General features: G+C 32.6%; 1 protein-coding gene and 1 long non-coding RNA gene across 2 annotated transcripts in view; one reads left to right on the top strand and one right to left on the bottom strand.

Moving 5' to 3' along the window:
• Tup (LIM1_Isl and LIM2_Isl domain-containing protein tup) overlaps window positions 1–21,434 on the bottom strand; it is a 38,190-nt gene extending 16,756 nt beyond the window's left edge. The window contains exons 1-2 of the mRNA XM_076391734.1: window positions 21,194–21,434; window positions 13,236–13,540 (exon numbers count right to left, since the gene is read on the bottom strand). Of these exons, the coding sequence (XP_076247849.1) occupies window positions 13,236–13,540; window positions 21,194–21,426 (538 nt within the window). The 5' untranslated portion in view covers window positions 21,427–21,434. The remainder of the gene's footprint in view (window positions 1–13,235; window positions 13,541–21,193) is intronic.
• On the top strand, window positions 33–21,347 carry LOC143187520 (uncharacterized). Its single transcript, XR_013003214.1, has 4 exons — window positions 33–260; window positions 3,003–3,253; window positions 13,314–13,412; window positions 21,286–21,347. It is a non-coding gene; the product is annotated as an uncharacterized LOC143187520 (long non-coding RNA).
• Window positions 21,435–22,943: the final 1,509 nt, after the last annotated feature.

Here is a 22,943-nt window from a genome sequence, read left to right as displayed (position 1 = left end):
AACATGACAGATGGAAACGCGAAAACTCGAAGACGGAGGCTTTGCCAGCAACTCGAGAGGGCAAAGACAATATTATCGGTGAACAAACTTTGGATGTGATTCTGCAATTGCCGCTAGGCACAACGAGGAAGATCGAAGATCCGTTGAAAAGGTCATTCGTGAGATCGAATACGATCGAGAACTTTAGCTTCTGCTACTCGAAGTTCTTCAACTTCTGTAAAATTCTTTTCAAGACTGTTGGCCATCGATGAGATTGTATAGTGAGTTAGAGAATATTTTTATCGTAATTGCATCATCCAACTGAATAGTCGTGTGCAAAGCGGGCATAGATCCAAGCTTTTGATCTATGTATAGTACATTTTTTATTTAATTATATTATTTCTTATATAAAGCGAATTATAATTTCGGGAGATTGACTTGAACATTTTATCAAAAACTTTAAGGAAAGCTTACTCAACTGAAGTGAATAAATTGATAAATAATATGTATAATGTACATTGTATAAAATATAAAATTATGTAAAAGTATAATTTGAATCAGATAAGGATTTTAAATTTCTTATTTTTCAAAGTGAGTCCAGTAATACCGCGAAACTTTAAGACCTTGTTCGAATCAATGTTCTAACCGTTATTTTACTTTCTCATATATAGCAACTCTTATCTTCTTTTTAATACAGACTTCTGTAATATATACTTATATCATCAGTGAAATTGTTTATTAACTTGTTTTATAAGCACATTAACAGGGGTAGACAATGATGGACAAGTACATTAAAGTGTTCAAAGTTTCAAAGGATTTCTAAAGTTGTGATACAAAATTCCTTTTTTCTATTTTTATTAAAACATTATGAAATATGAAAAGCGAGAAAGGATTAAAGAATTGATACAGTTGAGCAAATAAAATTAACGACTCGGGATATCTACTAATTAATTTAAAAAATAGGGACCAGTAGCCTACTTTTAAATCGAACATAGAAGATGAATAATTACGCGTGTAACTACGGTTATTTAATTCAGAATGATGATCCGATTTATGGAAACTATTAAGCGCAATATTTAAAAATTTTTCAATACAGAATTCTTCACATTCCAAACGCATTTAGGAGCTTGTTTAGTTATTAGAATTTAGGTATTCTTAAGAGACATAAACGTACATTGGAATGTTTAATATGTTTTGAATCATAAAGTATGTAACAGAATTTAAGCACAAGGAATTATCTATTCATTTACGATCACAAGTCTACATTTTACAACTTTTGTCACTCATATTCAGAAATGAAATCAAAAACCAGTTAACGTTATATTTCAATCTGTTGCTGAAATATACGTACCTACATTAAAATAACTGAACTTATTTTATAACAGAACCTCGGTAATCAGAGTACCAATTAATAAAGCAATCGGTTTCGATAATTAAACTAGTTATAACAACTGTTATGAAATTAAAATGGAGAATCAAACAACATTATGAAGTTATTGTTCAACAACTTAAGATCCTAGTTTAACGTCAATGTTAATAAGTCATATGAAAATAAATAGTTATTCTTTACAAGAAGACAGAGCTCCCTATATGGTGTGTTTTAATTATAATACTTAATAATAACACTATGTAATTGACAGTATAAAGCTTTTTCTTAGATTATAATAATAAGGATGTTCTATTACAATTGTGTATAAAAGATTCGTATACAAGACATGCCATAACAAAAATTGTAAGTAATAAAGTAAAATTTGCGGTTCCATATTAAATTCATCTAAAAATGAAACAAAAGAATTTAAGTTATTGGACTGTTTCAAAAATAGAAGTTTTATATTATATTTTATAGAAATTATTACTAATTTGTCAAATCTAAATAAGTTATATTTAATAGAAACTTTAATTCAGTCATAGAGTCATGTTATAGAGGTATTGTACATTAAATAGAAAATTAAATGATTAATAAGTGTGTATGTATGGGGTGTATAAAAGTATTATATCATGACTACCTGGATCGGTGGAGATCTATTAAAGAAAATTTCCGCAACATTGATCTTGATCGTGAAGTATTTAAGCTTAGGTCTTTGTATTTGGTCGTATTTTACTCGTCACAGAGATACAAATTGTCGAAGGTACCATGAGTCTGAACTGAACCATATTGAAAAATGATGATAAAGTTTCGCTTAGCTTTTAGACTGATTTTATTTCCAAAATGTTTATATGCGCAGTAAAATAGTAAGTAAATGACGTACTATTGCCAAAGTGATACAGGACATTGTACTTTAGCTCGCGAAAAATATCGTACCTCAGTGAGGAATATTGAAAGACTACTAGGTAAGATTCTAGAAAGAATAATTTCCAGTATGGAAATTACCAAATAGTTTAATATCTTTTTACACATTTCTGATATTACACATTTTGATGATTCGCTTTGGAAAAGGGGCTCAATTTATTAATAAGTTTCGAATTGACCTTTATAATGAATATGATGTATATATAATAATATAAATGTAAAATATTCTATAATACTAGTTTTAGAAAAATTCAAAAACATCGGTTATAAGTGTAGATATTGTTAGATTATAATCAATCAAAGTAAACTCATTAAAAATTATATCAAATCTATCAGATTCTTTTATGTGTCTGTAATTTGAATTAAATAAAACTTCAACGGGAAATATTTTGTTTCTACTTGACACAAATCATACATATACATATTTATCAATGACAAAAATGTTGGTGAGGTACAATTTAGGAGGTCGGTACAATATAGGTCACTTTCCCTTACATGCAATTTTCATTAATTTTAAGGCGATCAAAGTATTGATAATGCTTTTTTTTATACTTGTTAAAACCTGTCCTTAATCTTCAACGAATCCTTTGCATTTGTAAACTATAACGACTTATACTCCATCTTTCAATACATTTTAATATATTTCATTACCTTTTGAACGTATAAGTCAAAATCTACGTGGAATTTTTCTAAGAAATTAAAAGAAATCTAAGAAGAATTAAAAAATTTTCAGATTCGACTCCTTTTTCAGTTGCACCGCTCAGCAAAGAACTGTTGGAACTTGGAAGAAACCAAGCGCAAAAAAAGGAATCGCAAACCTTTCGGGCACTTTTCAACCGGTGAAACAGCGAAACCTGTTGAGCGTCGAATTTCATTAACTCCCAATTAACGAGTAATAATTCGTGTCGAAATCAGGATCCAGTTTTCTCAACGGTGTCCTTCGGAAGGATTCAGTAGCTGCATGAAATCGACTATTTGCGAACGGTAAGAGGATATGTAAAAAGGTATTAAACAAAATCCTACGGTTCTTACGGTTCTTACGGTGTCCGAAAGAGAAGTAAAAACAGAAGTAAAAAGTTTTATTAGGAAAAAAAAGAAATGAATGTTATTGTGCGTAGTTATGTGCCACGGTAGTTGGCACAGAGGTGCTACATTTGACACCTTAGCATATCGGTAAAGAGTTGTCAATCCACTGCTGTCGCTGCTGCCTGGTGGCTTGCTGATTCGGACATTGAAAAAGGAGCTTTTTGCCCACAACGATTTCCATGAAACTACGCAACACGTTCTGTGGAAAAATACACAGCGGCTAACGAAAATATTCGAGCGCTTCCATTTACGACTTTTTAACACGAGCAACATGTATGTATGTCAAACCGGAGTATTCTAAACAATACAATACTTATAGCAAGGGTGAAGTCCCAAGATTATATTAGTAAAATTAAAAAATAATTCAACGAAGTATTGACAATATATTTATTACAAACACATACCAAAACGAATGTATTCGAAGGTTTCATATATTGCGCTGATATTTTGAGGTGCCACTTTGCTATTGATAATTTCTCTTAATTGGCGTTGTAACCCACTGCATACTATCAATATCACATCATACTATGTATGTAGCTGCAGAACGAATGTACCCAGAAAGTAATGTACTAAACTGGCGCATGCGCGTCGAAAAAGGGTAAGCATGTATACAATAGATACCTATACATACATAGTACAGTGACTCCAGGTTAGTTGACTGAAATTTCCCCAGGACAGTGGCTTTCGCTATCCCCACCACTTCTTAGAAGTGACATCGCCAAGTGTCTTCAGCGTGACGAATTTCAAGTAAATAACCGTGACCTCTCTGAACGAGACCCTTTACTTATTATGTCCTATATCGATATCTCATTCGCACTCATTCTTTATTACTCTACCTATGTATCCATTTTAAGACGAACGATTCGGAGAAAAAATACACTCGGAATTTCTAGAAGTAGTCTTCGGGACAGAGATGGGCAAAAAATTATTCAAATGCAAACTAAAACGAAACACATTTTATCTTTATTTATTATTCGAAGCTGGAGACAATTTCAGGATTTATTTGTAACTTTTATCAGTGCGAAATTGATTCTCATTTTCATTTGTAACTTTTATTCGTTAATTTTTATTTTTCAATTCTACCGTGATTTCGAATAATTTAGTCATCTTTCTCTATGTGACGTTTTTAGTTCGTACGTTACATAAATAAATGCTTTCGTGTATAAAGCACGATAATGTTATGGCTTGCATTTTGTTTTGAGATTTCAGTACTAAGTGGAGGTCATGATTTTGAACGTGTACATGTGTAATTAATCTTAATCTGTGTTTGAATCCGTATAGTCTTTAATACACGAGTGCGCTTGCATAGACATGTATGTATATTAATAAATATGTATTAACATATTGAAATTTCAATTTGTGTGATTGTTAATGTATAATAAAATACTCATGTATTAAGACACATTTACCCAAGGATTATTCCACGCTAAAACGATCGCATTTTTCCTCTTGATGCCTGGGATTTAGTTCAAAATGAAATATGATGTAGCCTACATGTGCTATTAAGTCACCATTCTGCTGATTTCACCTTTGTAAATGGACAACGGTTCCTATACGCGCTATATGCACGACTCGTTTCCATTAATTTATAATCTAGACTACAAGTTAAATATCACGAGAGAAGTAGTTAGTACTACAGATTTCTATTTTACATGTGTAGAAAACATATGTACAATGAATGTATCCGTGTTTTAATACGTGTAATTTTTAATACACTGGTACACGTGTACTAAAATATATAATAATAAATATAAAGACACCTATTCAGAAAGGCCAATCCTTCTTAAGCAACATAAAAATTGAAGTACCTAAATACGATGAACAGTATCCAAGATAAAAATTATTATTTTCAGCCCATTTTTACGAAAATGTATAACAATCGTAAAATTCAAAAGCCTGTACCTTTTAAAGAAATTCGAAATCAGCAGAATGATGACTGAATATCATATATATACCAGTTTGAACTTCAGGCATCGAAAGGAAAAAAGCGATCGATTTGGCGTGGAATAATCATTGGGTAAATGTATCTAAATACTTGAGTATTTTATTATTAACAATCACACAAATTGAAATTTTAATATGTTAATACATATTTATTAATATACATACATGTCAATGCAAGCGCACTCGTGTATTAAACACCATACGGATTCAAACACAGATTAAGATTAATTACACATGTACACGTTCAAAATCATGACCTCCACTTAGTATTGAAATCTCAAAACAAAATGCAAGCCATAACATTATCGTGCTTTATACATGAAAGCATTTATTTATGTAACGTACGAACTAAAAACGTCGCATAGAGAAAGATGACTAAATTATTCGAAATCACGATAGAATTTAAAAATAAAAATTAACGAATAAAAGTTACAAATAAATCCTGAAATTATCTCCTCCCATGGTTTCGAACCATGGCCAACTAACGCGAAAGTACTGTAAGTATCACATGCACAGACTTCTATATAATACTTCTACATTATATAGAAATATGTGTTCTTTTGTCCCTTTTCGCCGCGCATGCGCTTTACTCTATGTACCAACATCGGCACATAAAAGTTAGAACGCTTTCCAGACAGAAATTAGCAATCTAGTGTATTATACGTATAGAAGTCTGTGCTTTCTCTGTCAACATCTGTTTTCACATAATTAATGTTCAATGTGTATAATATATTATACAAAAACCTTTTTCACGCTCAAAGATTTACGATTTGGTTTGCTAGTCTGTTGAAACCGGAGTCTTTCAATAATCTCAATTGATAGGCAGTGTCTTTAAGATTGTTGTTTAAAATAAGTATTCAAAAATTTACATTTACTGAGTAGACCATCGATAAACACTAAACTCGTGGCATTAGCTGTTACGCCACTCCACGCCATAACAGAGGCATCTCCATGTTTTATTATTTCTGTATTTATTATTTTCTGTACGTAATTTTAATCATCCGAGCTAAAGATATTACATTCATGTAACAATGAGAATGTGACTTTCTCCCCGAAAATATTACCTTGTTAATATAATTTTATGCGAAATATCATTTCTTCTTTTGATTTACAGAAAATTTCTTCTGTAAACCTCGCTGAAACTATTCTGTACAAACTCGGCCACTATTCCCATCATTTTCGAGAATTCGGCGTAGTCAGCTAACGTTGAGTTTATTTTACGATAAGTAGGACAAGGGCTCAAGCTGGCATTGAAAAGAAAGACGAAGTACCATGTTTTACTTTTACATCACTTTTCGGGAGCCTATACTCTCTCTTCCTTGGTATGCTACATAGAGAATACAAGTTGGGCTTTTCCCTATAGACCCGCTATCAGTCATGTATGTATGTATATAAAATGTAAATGTATATATACATATGTATACAGTACGTCCGATTTAAATTTACATCAGTGGTTAGTTCTGTAAATATTAAAAATGAGAAAAAATGTTTCAGACAAAAGTTGTATGATATCAAAGGAGACATACTATGATGATAACAATTTGACCTTGCAAAGACCTTGAAGAGCTCTGTGAAGGTCACATTTAAATTTTTAAATGGAACCGTATATTTATTGTTGCGTAGTTTTGTAGCTGATATCGAGACGTTTTCGAAACATTACCCATGTATGTATTTTGCATAAGTTATTGTTGAGTTATTATCTTTTAAATTTGACATGGCGCCGTTATTAGCGTTACCCGATGCACATCACCGAAGAAGTTGCTCGGTAAGGCTCTGTGTATTTCTAGACGAAAAACAATTGAACGGTTTTGTTTATTGTAACAGTTATATCGGGTAACGCTGTACCGGCGGCACGCCAATTTTAAAAGTTAATAACTCAACAATGGCTTACGCAAAATGCATGTCTAAGCAATGTTTTGAAAACGTTTCCGTATCTGCTACAAGAATATGCAATCAAAAATATAGGGTTCCATTTAAAAATTGAAATGTAATCTTCAAAGGGCTCTCCAAGGCCATCGTAAGGTCAAATTGCTATCATTACAGTATGTGCTCTTTGATACCATAAAACTTCTGTCTGAAACATTTTTTTTTTGTTTTCATTTTTAATATTTACGGAAATAACCAACTATATATGTCATATTTGACATCATCATGTGATGTTGTACTGTATTTGATACTTTCAAAGCGGAACTGGCAATTTTGTTTATTTTGCAAAATAAATTCTTTTCTCTTCTCGTTCCATTAGCGCTTCTAAGCGACGCGAACGAGCTTTGTCCACAATAATTCCTTCAGTTTTTAACGTTATTATGATGTAGTTTATTGTAAATTTACACCTATTTAGAAATTATACGATTTCATTATATGATTTTCCATCGCTTCCTAATTTGTATATTGTTTTTCATTTACATATTTGCGCTTCTGACGTATTCAATGTTTATTTCATTATTACAGTGTACAATTTTAAGATCAGTTTAAGATCAACTAAATGTTTTATTGTTTACATACAAGATTGAGATATATGAAAAATCACCAACAGTTTTCGAGTGACCGAATACTTTTGTTAGTCATTCATGATGCCACAGCCGACTCTAGTACTAGCAATGCTGAACAAAAAAGAGCAACACTGTGAGAGTCTGATTTTGCACTCGATAGAAAAAGTACCCAGCATTGCAGGCTCTATTTATCTCTGTTTTTAGTTCAACATAGCTACTACAGCCGGCTATGATGGTGAGCATTTATAATGAACCCATTGTGAATATTGTGTAGATATGTATTTCAATCAATTACTTCTTACTTTTACTGATATTCGCATAAGATTTCCTTCATGTTTTATACACTATATTATCTCAAACACCACTGTAAAATACATATTTCGTATGTTGAATCTCGTAAACGTAAAGTTTGAATATACTTTCGTTAGCTATTGCAATAGTCGCGCGCGACAGTCACGAAATTGCTTATGTGGTATTTAAGAAAAAACGACCACCTATTTCTTGTGTCACGTTCTTACACTTTTTCAGAAAAATTTGACTTGAAAGCCTTACATTCTGAATAAATTTGTAACCAAATATTTGACGCTGTTGGTGCCAAATCGCATCAATTTAACCCTTTCACTGCGTACAACGCCTATAGGCGCCTGTCGAAAGTCTTCCTTATATATGCATAGGCGTTATAACCTATAGGCAGTCGATGCTGATCCTTCGCTTGAGGACGAACAGCAATCCGCACGCGCAGTATGACATCCCCAGAGTGCGTCGCTGTCACAGGATTAAGGCAGGATTTTCTATACGCGTATCTGATGCTGCGGACTGCGTCTGCGTCGAAACATACACGACGGTTTTCGATATACATATGACCTACAGCATTTGGTTTTTCATAGTTTTTACAATGTGTCTGTTGGACGCAGACGTAGGTAGCAGCGTCAGAAATCAACCCTATTAGAAACACTACTGTATACAGAACTTTCAGCACTCACTAATCAAACGGCGTTATGACTTGCGTTGCTAGACTCTCCGTCTAAATATAATTCATCGTAATCGTGCTTAGACAACGAATTAATGATAAGGTAAGTCCGTAATAATTCGACCACTTTTTGAAAAAAATCGTCATTTTGTTGTCTTTTTCATATTTTTGTTGTTTTGAGAAAATTAGAGCAATGTTCAAGCAGTGTAGTGTTTACATCAATTATACTTCGCGATAAATTAAAATATTTATTGTCATTTTCAATAAAAGACATTGACATTTCAACTGGGCGGTCTCACCCGCATGTAGGGGTTAGAGCGCCCGCCCACTAGGGGTGGAACCTACCTCGAAAAAAAAGAAGAAAATAAAATGTGTAGTTTACAAAAAGTATAATAACTGAGAAAATGAATTGGTATGTTCTTTCTCCTCTAATTTTCCACATAAATCGTATACATTCTCGCATCCATCATGGAATCAATGGCTGTAGTTCAAACATTTAAAATTATTTTTTGAAATAGTTTTCCTCGCATCCCACGCACTTCTTTTCGTTCCACTTTTGAAACCATAAGTCGCTTTCTTGTAAACCTGGGTTTCTGTTGCCTGAATCTAATGAGGTCGAACTATACCAGAATCACAGGAATGATCGACTACCTTTTTAACATAAAATAAAAACGAATATGAATATTACTATAGTCGTACTGCAGTTTTATACTTATTATATCCCCTGATATCGAAGTAGTGTAAAAATTCACCTGCCTTTCAAATTTTTAGACTTTAAGAGTAAGTTACAAGTTATATGAACACGGTTAGATGTGTTATTTGTCAATGCGAAATCGACAACAGACCGATTCATTTCTTTTCCTTTTTTTTTTTTGTTTTTTTTGGTACATGAGACACAGAGCCTTCTCTTGCATCAGTCTTAAACTATTCTCACTGGCCGATCTCTCTCGGTAGTCGAACTATCCCGGACTTACTCTACTACATCATATTGTATAAATACGACTATTAAGTTACGATTCACCATGAGTCATACTACGAATATTTTTCTTTGACTTCGTTTGGGTCTAGATCAGATGCTCCTTGACACTTGCAAACACGTTATATTGTAACAAATCTTTGTTTACTATTTAACCTTTTAACAGTCTGAAAACTAACCACGCCTTTTTCTTTATATTTTGGACAGTGGATAATGTCTATTATCTTTGTTTAAAGAAATGAAGAAAATTGAAGAAAAATCTTGAAATGTACTAATAAACTTGAATGTAAATATAAAATAATAAAGTAAAATATCGCCGTGCTTAACAATAGCTGTTAAATTATCGTTATTTTAACTAACTTATAAATTATTATAACTAACTCAGAATTTAAAAATTTGGTTATGAAAATGCACATCAATTTTATATTGCATACATTTGTAATTACAAAATGATAAACTAATTGCCCATTTTTTATTAAAAAATAACATACCATTCTACAAATAATCATAAGCGAATTCTATAAAGATATATAAAAAAAATATCTAAAATATTATAACATATTTTTTTGAAATAACCACTGATTTAACCTTTATTATGCGAAGCTGAATTCGCTCAGGGACATCAACAGTCCTTTAACGCGAACACTTTTCTTCCAAATCTTCAATTTCTAAAGTTTACAAATTTTCAATTTCTTACATATCCTACTCTTGAACTTTCAAACCATAAAATATTTAAATTTTGGACGTTTTAGAAGTCTTATGATCTCTTAGTATGATAAGATGTAATTAGATATGTGACATCTACTAATTCTGCAGCATATTATGACATGATAGTAGAGAAATTTGTGTAATAAGATTATTATCTAATCCACAGAAATATCATGCGACAGTTAATCCAACCTTATACAGTCGATATGTGTCCACTTATTACAGTGGCTAGCTCGAAGAACTCTAATCCTGCGTAATCCTGCTGGGCAGCAGGAAGGTGGTCAAGCCTCTTGGGTCTTAACAGCTTCAATTATCAACACCTAATTATAACCCCGTGATCCTAACACAACACCCTTATACTGAGAGAGCCCTTTGAGTTTCCCCTCGAGCTGATACCCTTTTGCAAATTTACCCTTTGTGTCCTGATAGTCCATGTCCAGACAATGTAATCCACAAGTAAGTTACGCTCATTCGCCTCTGCAATAAAAGTTACGATACTACCGTCCAATCATGTTTCGTTTCTTAAAACCCGCTGGTCAGAATCATACCTTAGAGTTGTCTTAACTCTTAGCATATCAAAGCTGAGTCACTCAGGGATTCGATGTTTTTCTCATACATAATCTAATTCGTTTTCAAATTTTCAAATCTTTAAATTTCCAATTCCGCAAATTTCTAAACACTAAAGTTTTTCACTTGCAAAGGAGGCTATATAATTATGATAAATGTGATGAGAAAGTTGTAAAAAAATTAATGAAGTTGATGGTTTTTCTGTTTTGTAAAGAAAAGTCGATGTTTATGTACACGGTTTATGATATGTAAAAAAATATTACTCAGATTATTAAATACTATAACCATAACATGTTGTAAGTTAAGGTTACGAGTAGAACTGAAATCTCAGAAACTAAAACCGAATAGCAGTAACATACAGATATAGAGACAAATTGTATACAATGATGATCGAGATAACATATTTTAAGGTCATCAAAATCGATCAGATCGCCCCTTTTTTAAATAATTAGAGTAAACAATTAGTCGAACCACACTATCGATACAATCACGGTCTGCTCACTCTCCGCTTTCGGTTCGATCAAATATTATTTCATTGTTTTTAAATGTACGTACGTTTACATTGTGAGTAGTGCTCTAATCTCGGAGTAATTGTGTGTTAGAAGAGTGGTCCGAATTTTACAGCACGTTTGGTTGATGTATAAGAAAATACATAAAACTTTCTAAAGTTCAAATAATTATATTCCATCATTCTACTTTTGCTCAAACCTAGCGATAAATTGCTAGTTAAGTTACAAGCTAGCTCATAACCTGTGAGCGATTTCCCCGTTTCATTACAGAATAAAGTAATTGTCGGCTGCCCAAATAAGTTTCTTTCAGACAAAATCCATTCCTTCTGAGAATCCAATTGCTACCGCTAGAATCTCGTCTACTTTGGAACGATCTGCTAACTCTCTAGAGTGTCAAACCGCTTCTTAGAGCTTGTTGCTTCGAGCTATTGACCTTTCAAACATTATCGAACAAATTTTGTCTTTCGAGTATCCAGTCGCTACTGTTAGGACCCTATCCAAAGCAACCCGTTCTGCATCATCCACTGACAATGACAGTAAACCAGCTAGTTGTTATGTGAATTAAAGTGTTATTCTTTTATCTACTTTGGAGGTTTGTGAACCTTCTTTGGTACCCAAAAATTTTATTGATTAGAATCATATAGACTAATTAGAATCAGTCGTTGTTTTATTCTAATATCAACAAAAATAGTTTGAATTGACGGTAAACTTTTATAAAAGTACGAAAATGTGCGTGTTAGTTGTAATATTCTATAATAAAATGAAAAAAGTAGGTATCTTATAACTATCGGTTAAAACTAATAATTATGAAATATGCATGACACGAAGATAGGTATGTAGAAAGAATAGGTGTAGAAATGGTATATCGCGAGAAAAAGAACAGTATGTGAATGGCGTACCTACCTACGTACATGCATATAATAGCAACACAACAATAAGGGTTACATACGCTAGTTCTGTTCTATTTGTAACGAGTATATAATTAATAGTGTAATTTCATTCAAGCAAATTAATTTTTTACGATAATGCTTCCACTTTATAAATACCAGGTCATTGAATTCATCGGTTAGCATTAGCTACAACATTATGATGTGAAAATATATTGTTACCATTTAAAAAATCAAGATGAGCTTTATTTTTGATTGAAAGAAAACATTTCTTGGAAACTTTGAATTACTGTAACTGGTAGTCGATTGAAAGCTAACTAACTTTTACTCGAAACATTTTTTTGTTCGATTACTATCAGAAATGCCAAAAAAATCGTAGTGGCAATTACTTGCCACAATCTGTTAGAACGAAGTACGATATTAAAAGGTACTTTTAGTTGTTTAAAACTTTCGACCCTTCTATAAGTGTTATAGAAGATGAAACTTTACTATCGTATAGAAATACCAAAACTATTCGGCACGTAGTTTCTCGACAAACGTACATGTTTAGGGTGGTAGAGTACCTTGTAAAATTAAGGATGCAAAACATAATTTTTACAATATTTCAACAACTATTTCCATAATATATACTTTTAATAATGCATTTAATTATGTAAACAAATTTTCTAAATTTTAATTGTTTAAAAAGTGGATTTGATTATAGGATCTCTAGAAAGAACTCTAATATCTTTTTGTACCTTCTGATGGCGTAACCTAAAATGTCAATTGAATAGGACTTTGTTTTTCCTATTTAACACAAAATTAATGAGGAAAAGTGGTTTTTTTACCTGATATCGAACCATCATTGGGATGCAGATGATGATTATTATTCATGAGGGATGCATTGTTGTTATTTTCGCTTCCAGGAACGCTGCCAGGTCCTGAACAGAGTTTCCCACCTTCAAGAACGTCGTGATCATGTCTACAGAAAAGACCATCCTGTCTCAAAGCGAATTCATCACCAGGTACTAACTGCCTCATGCATGCTGAACATCGAAAACACTTTATGTGATAAATCTTGCTTTTCGCTCTCATCACGTAGTCATCCTTGCTGAAACACTCGCTGCATTTGTCGCACTTCGTACCGAATAGTCTGGAACAAATTTCGATCCTTAGTAATTCACTGTAAATTCAATTTTTTCATGACAAGGTCATTAATAGCTCTGATTACAGTAATCTAATAATTAGAAGAAATTGGCTGTTATATACAGTACATTCCTGGTCGTCGAATTAGGTACAACACTTTAAAAATCTATCAAGAGATTTCAGTTACAGATTATGAGGTTCAACAATAATTTGATTTTGAGCTTTTGGAATAACTCTCGTATAGTTACCTGTGATTCTAAGTTAAACAGGTGTATTTTTATTTTTCAGATACTGACGATTAAATTGTGATGTTTCATTATATTCTCAGTTTTGAAGGAAAAATTTCCTTTCAATCAATATTTTTTTTTGTTAAAAATATAAATTCTATATCAGGAATAGCGATTCAAATACCTATAAAATTAAATTTTTTATCTTATACCTAAAGGTACATAAAAATGTATTATACGATTAACCTATTATAAATGAATAAACCTATATTTCCATAATAATCGATGGGTAGGGCATCATTATCTAGAAGTCAGGTTCACTCATTCTTGACACGTTTAAAATCGATTTTCTCAAAAACGAAGCGTTATTTAAAAAAATGTTATTCCTCATTAACGACTTATTTTTTCATGCAGAATTACCTCTTACTAGATAATACTACATTTTATGAGGGACCGTGTATCTGTAATTATTAATTTTCGATCCCATGTACCTATATGTAGTAGTTTTCTACCCTGCAGTCACGCCTCTTTCAATTTGCATGGTATAAAAGTGCTACGCATTACAAATACAAAACTCAGGATAACCTTTGTATCTCGACAAAAAATCGAAAAAACAAAAAACTAACATTGTAAGCATAGTACACTAACGTTGTAAATATCGTAAGCCCTATTTGACACTAAACAACTGTTGTTTGAAACATTTTTATATATAACAAATAGTACACAAGTAAAGTCAGATGAAGAAGTTAAATGACACCCTATATAAAACGTCTTCAGTAAAAATAAATCTTTAAAATTTGTTTTAATATGTGTAATTTGTATTGTGAATTGTTTAATTTGTTTTGAATTGTGATTTTATCAAACTGACACTCGAAATACTTTATTGACCGAAACTGAAGTTACTGCAACTTGTCCATAAATTCTATTTAGCATCTTCATTTAGGTACATTATGTTATCCGTAGGCGCATATTTCAGCAAAATCGAGTTTATATTTTCAGTAAAACAATTATTAGTTTTCGAATTGTATTTGTTTGTGACATTTCGTTCAATTTCTACAAAGTAAATTGGATTCGTTAATGGCATCGCTTAAATTGCCAAAATTTATTAATAAAGGTGTAGATAGGTTAATTTAATTTGATGAGTGACCGTGAATAATTTAGGAATAATTAAGATCTGAATACGATGAAGCTATAATTAAATAAGTAAAAGTGTATAAATTATTAAGCCAAAATTATATAATAATAAGAAAGCAAACTTCGTGTGCAAATTTTGGCTTATTTTTTATATTTCTTACAACGTATAAGTTAATTTCTCTTAATATATTTATTTAGCAACAACTAAATGATAGGTAGTATGTAACCCAAATTTTTAATTAACACATTCGCAGTCGGCGCAGCAGGAGCTCCGATCGGCATCAGGTATCCGTCGTCTGTTCACATATCGGCAACGAACGTGATAACAGTTAAATTGTTTTAAATTTAATTTTTTACGATTAAACAGAAACGTTATAAAGTATATTTGCAAGAATATAATACAGTTTCAGTTATACAAGATTCATATTATAGTTATGCTAAATTGGTCAAAATGAAAAATAATTTTCAAAACATTACAACTTAATTTTATATGGTAAGTATACAAAATTCCGTCAGTTGTGACACTTTCCTATTTCTGTTCCGCGTAGCTAAAAATCACTTTGTCATATCCATTTTTCCAAGCGTTACCTAATTTTCTATACTATATGAAACATTTATTAGGTCAGTATTTAAGAAGTTATTAGATCACACGATATGAAATTGCTGATTTTGTAAGATGGTTTGTGATGACACTGGAGTGACAGTCATGCTAAATAGGTGTACGTGGCTGAGCAAAAATACTAGTATAAAAAATGTAAAAAACAGCAATGAATTCACAGATCATACAGGCGTTAAAACCCTTTTCAGCACACGTTACAAACGACTACGATAAAACTGACAGAATTAAAATATGCCTTTTTCCTTCCATCAGATTATCATGCTTTCCATCATACCAAATTATTTTTAAGAAATAAAATTGGCCATATTTGAAAAATTGTACCTGCGGCCTCGAAAAAAGTGAATATTTTGAGAAAAATAGAACGTATCAATCAATATTGATACAGGATAATTGACATAAAAAAATTGTGCACATTTACGTTAAAACTCTAATATAGTTCCAAGTAGCAGTATTATGTACTAAATACCAAAAGTAATAATTATTAGCATCAAGCCTCTTTACTTTCTTTAGAAGAGTTATATCCATTCGAAGACATCTACGCGAAAGAACACCCAGAAGGGAACGTTTTATTCCTCGGTTGTCTCGACTTCCCGAATAAACCAATAGAAACAACAAACCATCGTCATCGGTGCCTCTCCTGCTTGGCGAATCTGTGTCGACCGGATATGCCAGTCTTCTTCTTCGTTCCGGTGGCATTTCGACATCGGGCGGACCAATACAAATAAACCGACTGTCCTCTAGAGAGAAAAATATTTGGCGCAGGTTGTCGGCGAGAGATCGCGTCGATCAATGCTGCCAGTTTAAAAAGTCCAGTCTTTCTTTTCAAAGAAAAGCCACTCGTTTCGGATTACCACTGGCGATGGCGTGTCTCGTCGTTTCACTCCCGTTAATCCGTCAAACGTGTTCCTGTCCTCTTTGTTTCTATTTGTTTACATTGTTCGCGCGTAACCAATACATGCGCGTTTATTTTCTCAGTCCCTTACGTTTTTGCTCCACACGCTGTTTTCTCGATGAATCCAAGTTGGAAATTGGAGTACTATAGTTGAAGAAATCGTGTGCTTCTTCATTGGGAATATTCCTGGCATGTTTAAAGAATCAAAAATTGAGAATAGATCGAACTCGAAAATACCAGTCGTCCAACCATGAAAAGCAGAGTCTTAGCTAAAGACTAATCGAGGTCCTCAATCTTTATTTCCGTAGACCGCGATCTCGTTCAGGGACATCGATTGCGAGTGTCGATTAAAACATGTGCTCGTCCGTCCTGGTGCAATCGAAGAGGCAACGTTACGGTGTGATCTTCCGTTCGAGCGGGACAAAGGCACGCCGTACTTTTTCCTCACTTCTTGGCGCGCATTTTGTGTATTCTTTGAGTTGTGAGTGCTATCTTATCCAAATTTTGTGCGCCAAGTGAAGGCAATCGCGTAATCTCTTCACCTTTTATTCTGACGTTCAATGCACGGTATCTGTGAATTCACATCTGTGAATTGACGAGCAAGGCATTTTTCAACTTCAACGATCGACTTGCACGGAATCATACCATCAAAACGCTCAGCGTGGTCAGAGCTCACGTGAGCATAGAGTTTCGAATCTTTTATGCACTGCCAAATATTCCTGGTTCATATTGATTAATATTTCAGATTATTATTATTTTCTTCGTTCAGTAGATATGTTAGCTTTATTAGCTTTTATGTTATGATATATTCATACACAAACATTTTAATAATCGAAGGCTAAATTTAGCATTAACGTTCTTTTTATTTTGCTTATAATAAATATTTTAAAGTTTTGTTCATCAGTTTGACTTCTTCCTTCTGTCCACCGTTTTATATTTTAAACATGGCATGACGACAAAATTAACCCTCACGTACATAGTGTTGTCATTTTGCAACCTACCTATGTAGGTAGGTATATTTCTAATTTATTTTACAGTCTTTTTCTTATGTAGTGCCTACCAATAATGTCAAAAGGTTGTACTATTATCCTCCCCTGTAACTAGGCCTTAGTAATCAAGAGTTTTTAATTATTTTACAGAGAAAATTAATTAATTTGCAATTATTTTTAGATATCAAAGTACTTGACAACCTACATTCAACCTTCACATGGTGACCACCGTGTTAGTATCACTAGTGGCGACTTGACGACAAATTAACTTGCATATCGCTAGTAGTGATGTGATATCAATTTGACACATTCCTAGATAGAGGTATATTCTACTTATATTAAAACGCTATTATTTGTTATTTTCTAGATAATTTTATTATATTTATAACATTTCATATACAAAATGTATTTTTTGTTAATACAATTATAATAATCAATTTTATTTCAATACACTTAACAATAATGCAACAATATATCTTAATACAAGATTAATAATTGGCAGAATAAAAAACGTAAACATTTACAGTACTTATGCGGAATCAATTTGACGTCAAGTCACCATTAATTGATAGAAAGTCGTCACGTCTGACGTCATTGTAGTGATACGGAGCTAATTTGACATACATCATCACTAATGCTAAGAGTCAGTTTGACGTACCACAGTAAGGTTAAATTAAAAAATCGTCTAATTATTGTGAGAGATTTGTCATAGGAAAATTACTCTGCTTATAAATCTTATTTTTTACATGCTCTTCGCTCTCCAAATTCGTGTTGTTCTTTGATTCCTTTATCACTCGCTCTCAACCTTACACATTCGATATCCATCCAATCAGCACTCGTTCCGCAACTCATTCTCTCTTGATCACACATACCCCGAGAAATTTGGTTACACTATTTTCAAGTTAGTAACGATTGTAGATATACTATTAGTAGTATGTAAAGTATAAGATTTATATGTATCTATAATGTATCTATAATTATATGTATCTACAATTTCATTTAAGAAAACAAAGTTACTCCTCATGTGTTCTCTACGCGTACTCTCAGGAAGAAATCCCTACATTTTACATTGGATTTTGTGCTCCTCAAAGCTATACAAATTTGTCTGAAACATTTATCAGTATCTTCTATAGTTTCGAAAATGCTTATGTGAGTGGATTCAAATGGGACGTTCTACACGTATGTTTATCAAAAAGGAAGAATTTCTTATTTTTATATAACTCTTTTTCATCCTTAAAGGTTTTACACATGCTGAAAAATTATGCGAAGTAAAGTATTCTCTTCGTGATTTCATGATGTAAGTTGCAACATTTGCAGACTGGTATCAGTAAATCGACACCTTTTGCAACTTGCATCAATGCAGAAATCATCATATCTCCCTGATTTGTGAGCTAGATCCGTTAGTGATGCAGATTTGCACGTACTTATCATGTTGCTGATGTCGAATTTTCGTATCGTGTATTGACATATACTCCGTAACTGATAATATTGGCGTTGAAACCTAGCAGTCGATAATTATCTCACAACATATTTTCAAGAGTAGTATATTTTACCTAAGTTCCCAATACTTATATTTACTTCGTTATCAGCCTGTATATCTTTTTGGCGTGCGAAGTCATTTTGACATTATATACCTATGTAAGTACTGTAAGTACTGGCAAGGATTATTTGATTTTCCTTGGAGTACATGTATACTCTGTTTCACAACTAAAAAACCATTCTAAAATTTTCAATTCTTGTACAAAGACGTTCAAATAAAACGTTGTTTTTTTCTCAGCAACTAATGAAGATATCAAATTTTTGTTTTTAAATTAAATGATTCAAGAGTAGTAATCTTTTAAGATGCAAGACAATTTTTTCGGACAACTGTTAGAAGAAAAGGAAAGAGGGTATTAACTTTTTGTTATTCGGATAACTCTTACCAAATTAGATAATATTTACTTGAATCATTTTTTATTGCAACAGCATTATAAAGTTATGGCAAACAACTTTTTCTGAAAAGAGTCTTTGAGTAAGCAGAAAAAAATATCAGAATAGTGTCATTCTATTAAATGTTTAAAGGCTAGGCACACATTGAAGATGACGTAGTCTTCTGCGTCAAAACTGTAAAACTGCAATGCGTTTCTGACATGCCAATGTGTGCTGTCATATTTTTTTTGTTATTTACAAAAATTCAGCACGTCGTGGTTTTGCGTCACCCTACATTTAATATGCGCCTAGAGAAAGTGATATCTTTGGACTTCTTGAGTCTTTCCATGAATACTATTTTGAACATTTCAATAATATTTCGACGTTTCAACATTTGATGTACAATCTGTATTTAATGTACGGTTGATAAATTAGTAAACGAACATGTTATAAATGTTTTGAAAAATCCAAGTAAATATAGGTAAAGAAATTTTCGTCTCGATTTGAGACTGCAGTAAGACTCTTACAGAAATTAGATCGAATCTTCCATTGCATAGTACACTGACATATCATCTGCAGTATCTACTCATCACATAGAAAGACAAACTTTGATGAAGGCATCTTTTACTTCGAAGTAAAGAAACTAGACGGAAATATTAATCACGATTCAAATAATGTAAAGAAATTTGAATTTATTAACTTCGTATTAAGTTCAAACATTTCGATTGAATAGGTACCTACTTCTCACACATTTTAGTAATGTACGTAAATCTTCCAGTCAAAGAAAATTTACTTTAAATGGTCCCGATGATCATCATTTGTACTCGTACAATCTTCGGAGAGAACTACTAGTTGTCAAAATGGAAATTTCATGACTATAATCTTATAGTCTGAACAGTATTTTGTGTAAGTTATATGCTACTTCCAGCTTTTTCGAGGACCAGAATGAATAGTGAGGATTATATTCGGATATTAAACAATCATTTTTTATTTATCACGAATGAAAGTAAAGAAGTGAACAGGACTTGCCAGCAAGATAATGTCGTCATTCGCATCAGGCAGATGCCATGGCTCCGGGATCAGAATATGCATTCATTTGCTCAAATGACGAGTATCTTCTTTACATCGGAATCCAATAGAAAACTTTTAAAGTATTATCATAAAAAAATTGTTGCGGGTAACAAACAATATCAAAATATATCCAAACTAAAAAATAATTTCAGCAGTACACCATGAAGCCAGGTATAAAATATAGCATGACGAAAGATATTTTCTTTTCGCTTTTCATTTTTCTAATGAATATAATTTATCTTTTTCTGAGACAACACTGTTTGCCATTATGATTTCAAATATGATATAGGTATTTCAATCGTTATCGTAGTAACGAGAGTATAGAGTGTCCTAGGACTGATGATAGAAGTGGAAAGGAGGTGATTCTACATGAGAAAATAAGACGAAAATATAAAATAAACATTGTTGATATCACGCTACGTTTTCGAGAAAATTGATTTTGAATTTTGACCGCATACAAGTACATATATAGAACTATAGTTTTAGGCGTTTGAGGGATAAACGGGGAAAGGAGAATGCTTTTAGAATAGCATAGAGGCAGTTATCAGTGAAACCAAGAGTCTATCGCTCAAGCACCCAAAACTCCTTTCGTACGCTGGCACCCGACTATAAATTCCAAATCAATTTTCTCGAAAACGAAGCAGGATATCAAAAAAGTTTATTCTCTATTTTCGACTTTTTTTCACGTAGAATCACCTCCTTTCCGCTTGTATCACCAGTTTTGGGACACCCTTATATTATGGATATATGGAATAAATAAATTTTTGAATACATCCATAGCTATGAAATGCAGCGTAATAGTTCGGCAATCATTTCTCACCTGACATAATCACGTTTGCAGTATGTCTTCCCGTCCCGAACGAAGCAGGTACAATGTTCGTCGAGAAATTGCTGACACTCTGCGCATTTCAGACAAGCCGCATGCCACTCTAGATTTGGAGCAACTCGTAGAATCCACTGGTCATGAATTCGTCCACCGCAACCCACGCATTGCGAGCTTGTGCTCTCTGGAAGAAAGAGCCTTTCATAAGTACACGTAACATTGAAGTACATGAGGGTGAATAAAGGACATGCATGTGCCTATTGTTATAATTAAACAGCGAAGACTTACGCGAATACATATCTTTCCTATACCATGTCACCAGTGGCAGATCCGGTGGTGGGAGGGGGGCGGGGGGCAATGGGCGTGATCGCCCCTCCCTACCTTCAAGAATAATGACATATTTTTAGACTTTTTTATAACATTCTTATGTTGTATTAAATTTTGAAAAAATCCCCGCCCTTACGAAGAAAGACTTCTGGATCCACCACTGTATATCATACATGTATTTCAAAAGTGACAACTCAACACAGTATGTATTGAGAAAAATTGAATTATTATTTTTAACCAAAAATTATTTATTAAACAAATAATGTTAACGAAACAGATAGAATTATACGTATAATAAATGTTATCTTATTTGATTGCTGTTACATCATTCAAATAATTTATCATTTGTATTTAATTATACTCCATGATTATACTTTAACTCGAATTTATTCTACAACTTCGAAGTTCAATTCTCTTCATTTACTTTTTATATTGGTTCTGTGTTACTTTATTATAAGAGATGTTCAAAATGACCATCTTGCAATTCAAAGCAAGTTTGTAGGTGTCTTGTCATAGATTTAATTATTCTTTTAATGATTTCCGGTGTTTCCCGAACTTCTTGGAAAGCTTGCTCTATTCTAAACCTTAGTATTCCAATATTTTCAATAGATGTTGCGTACACAACTGATTTTAGATGTCCCCACAAGTAAAAATGCAATAGTTTCATATCTGAGGAACGAGGAGGTCATGCAATGAGGCTTTCTCACCCAATCCGCTTATTTAGAAGGCATTCATTTAAAAATTGCCTAGCTACTTGACTATAATGTGGCAAATCATCTGTTTATAAAATTCAGTAGATCTCATACACGAAGAGAGGTAAAGCATATATTTAGATGAACTTTTGTCATCCCTTTTAAGTGTACAATCAGCTTTCGAAATGGGTCCCACGTACTACGTTACACCCTGTAAGTTTTATAAATGGCAGACGAATAAATATCTTATATACGTACAAAAGGAATTTTCAAGAAGGGTGTATTCAAAGATATGTTAAGGAAGGATCTATTGAAGACTACATATTTTGAAATTTTCGCAGGAAATATTTAAAAAATTACTGGAAATATAAAAATTATACGAGGTACTTTAGAAAAAAGAAACTAAAGAGAGAACTTAAAAAATCTTATTTACAATACACGATGAAACTCACTCAATACGTGAATATCATAATACAGCTTTTTTAAGAGTATTAAATTTTAATATTTCAGTCCAGCAGAAATATGTTTCAATAAATTTATCTTAGGTACCACTAACTGCATCAGGATTATAAATCCCTGTTTGAGAAGTAGAGGGTTAACACTCTCCGAGCAATATTCGAACACGTGTGGCCGACCGCGAACCTGTCGACAGAAAGAGGGCGAATCCGCAGAAAGATTCTTCTAATGCAGCGATATGATACAATCACTTATCGATGGCAGATTAATCA

The sequence above is a fragment of the Calliopsis andreniformis genome, unplaced genomic scaffold (genome assembly GCF_051401765.1).
Source record: "Calliopsis andreniformis isolate RMS-2024a unplaced genomic scaffold, iyCalAndr_principal scaffold0048, whole genome shotgun sequence".
In the NCBI taxonomy this organism is placed as follows: domain Eukaryota; kingdom Metazoa; phylum Arthropoda; class Insecta; order Hymenoptera; family Andrenidae; genus Calliopsis; species Calliopsis andreniformis.
The sequence above is the reverse complement of the archived record's forward strand: the minus strand, read 5'-3'. Positions and strand labels throughout refer to the sequence as shown.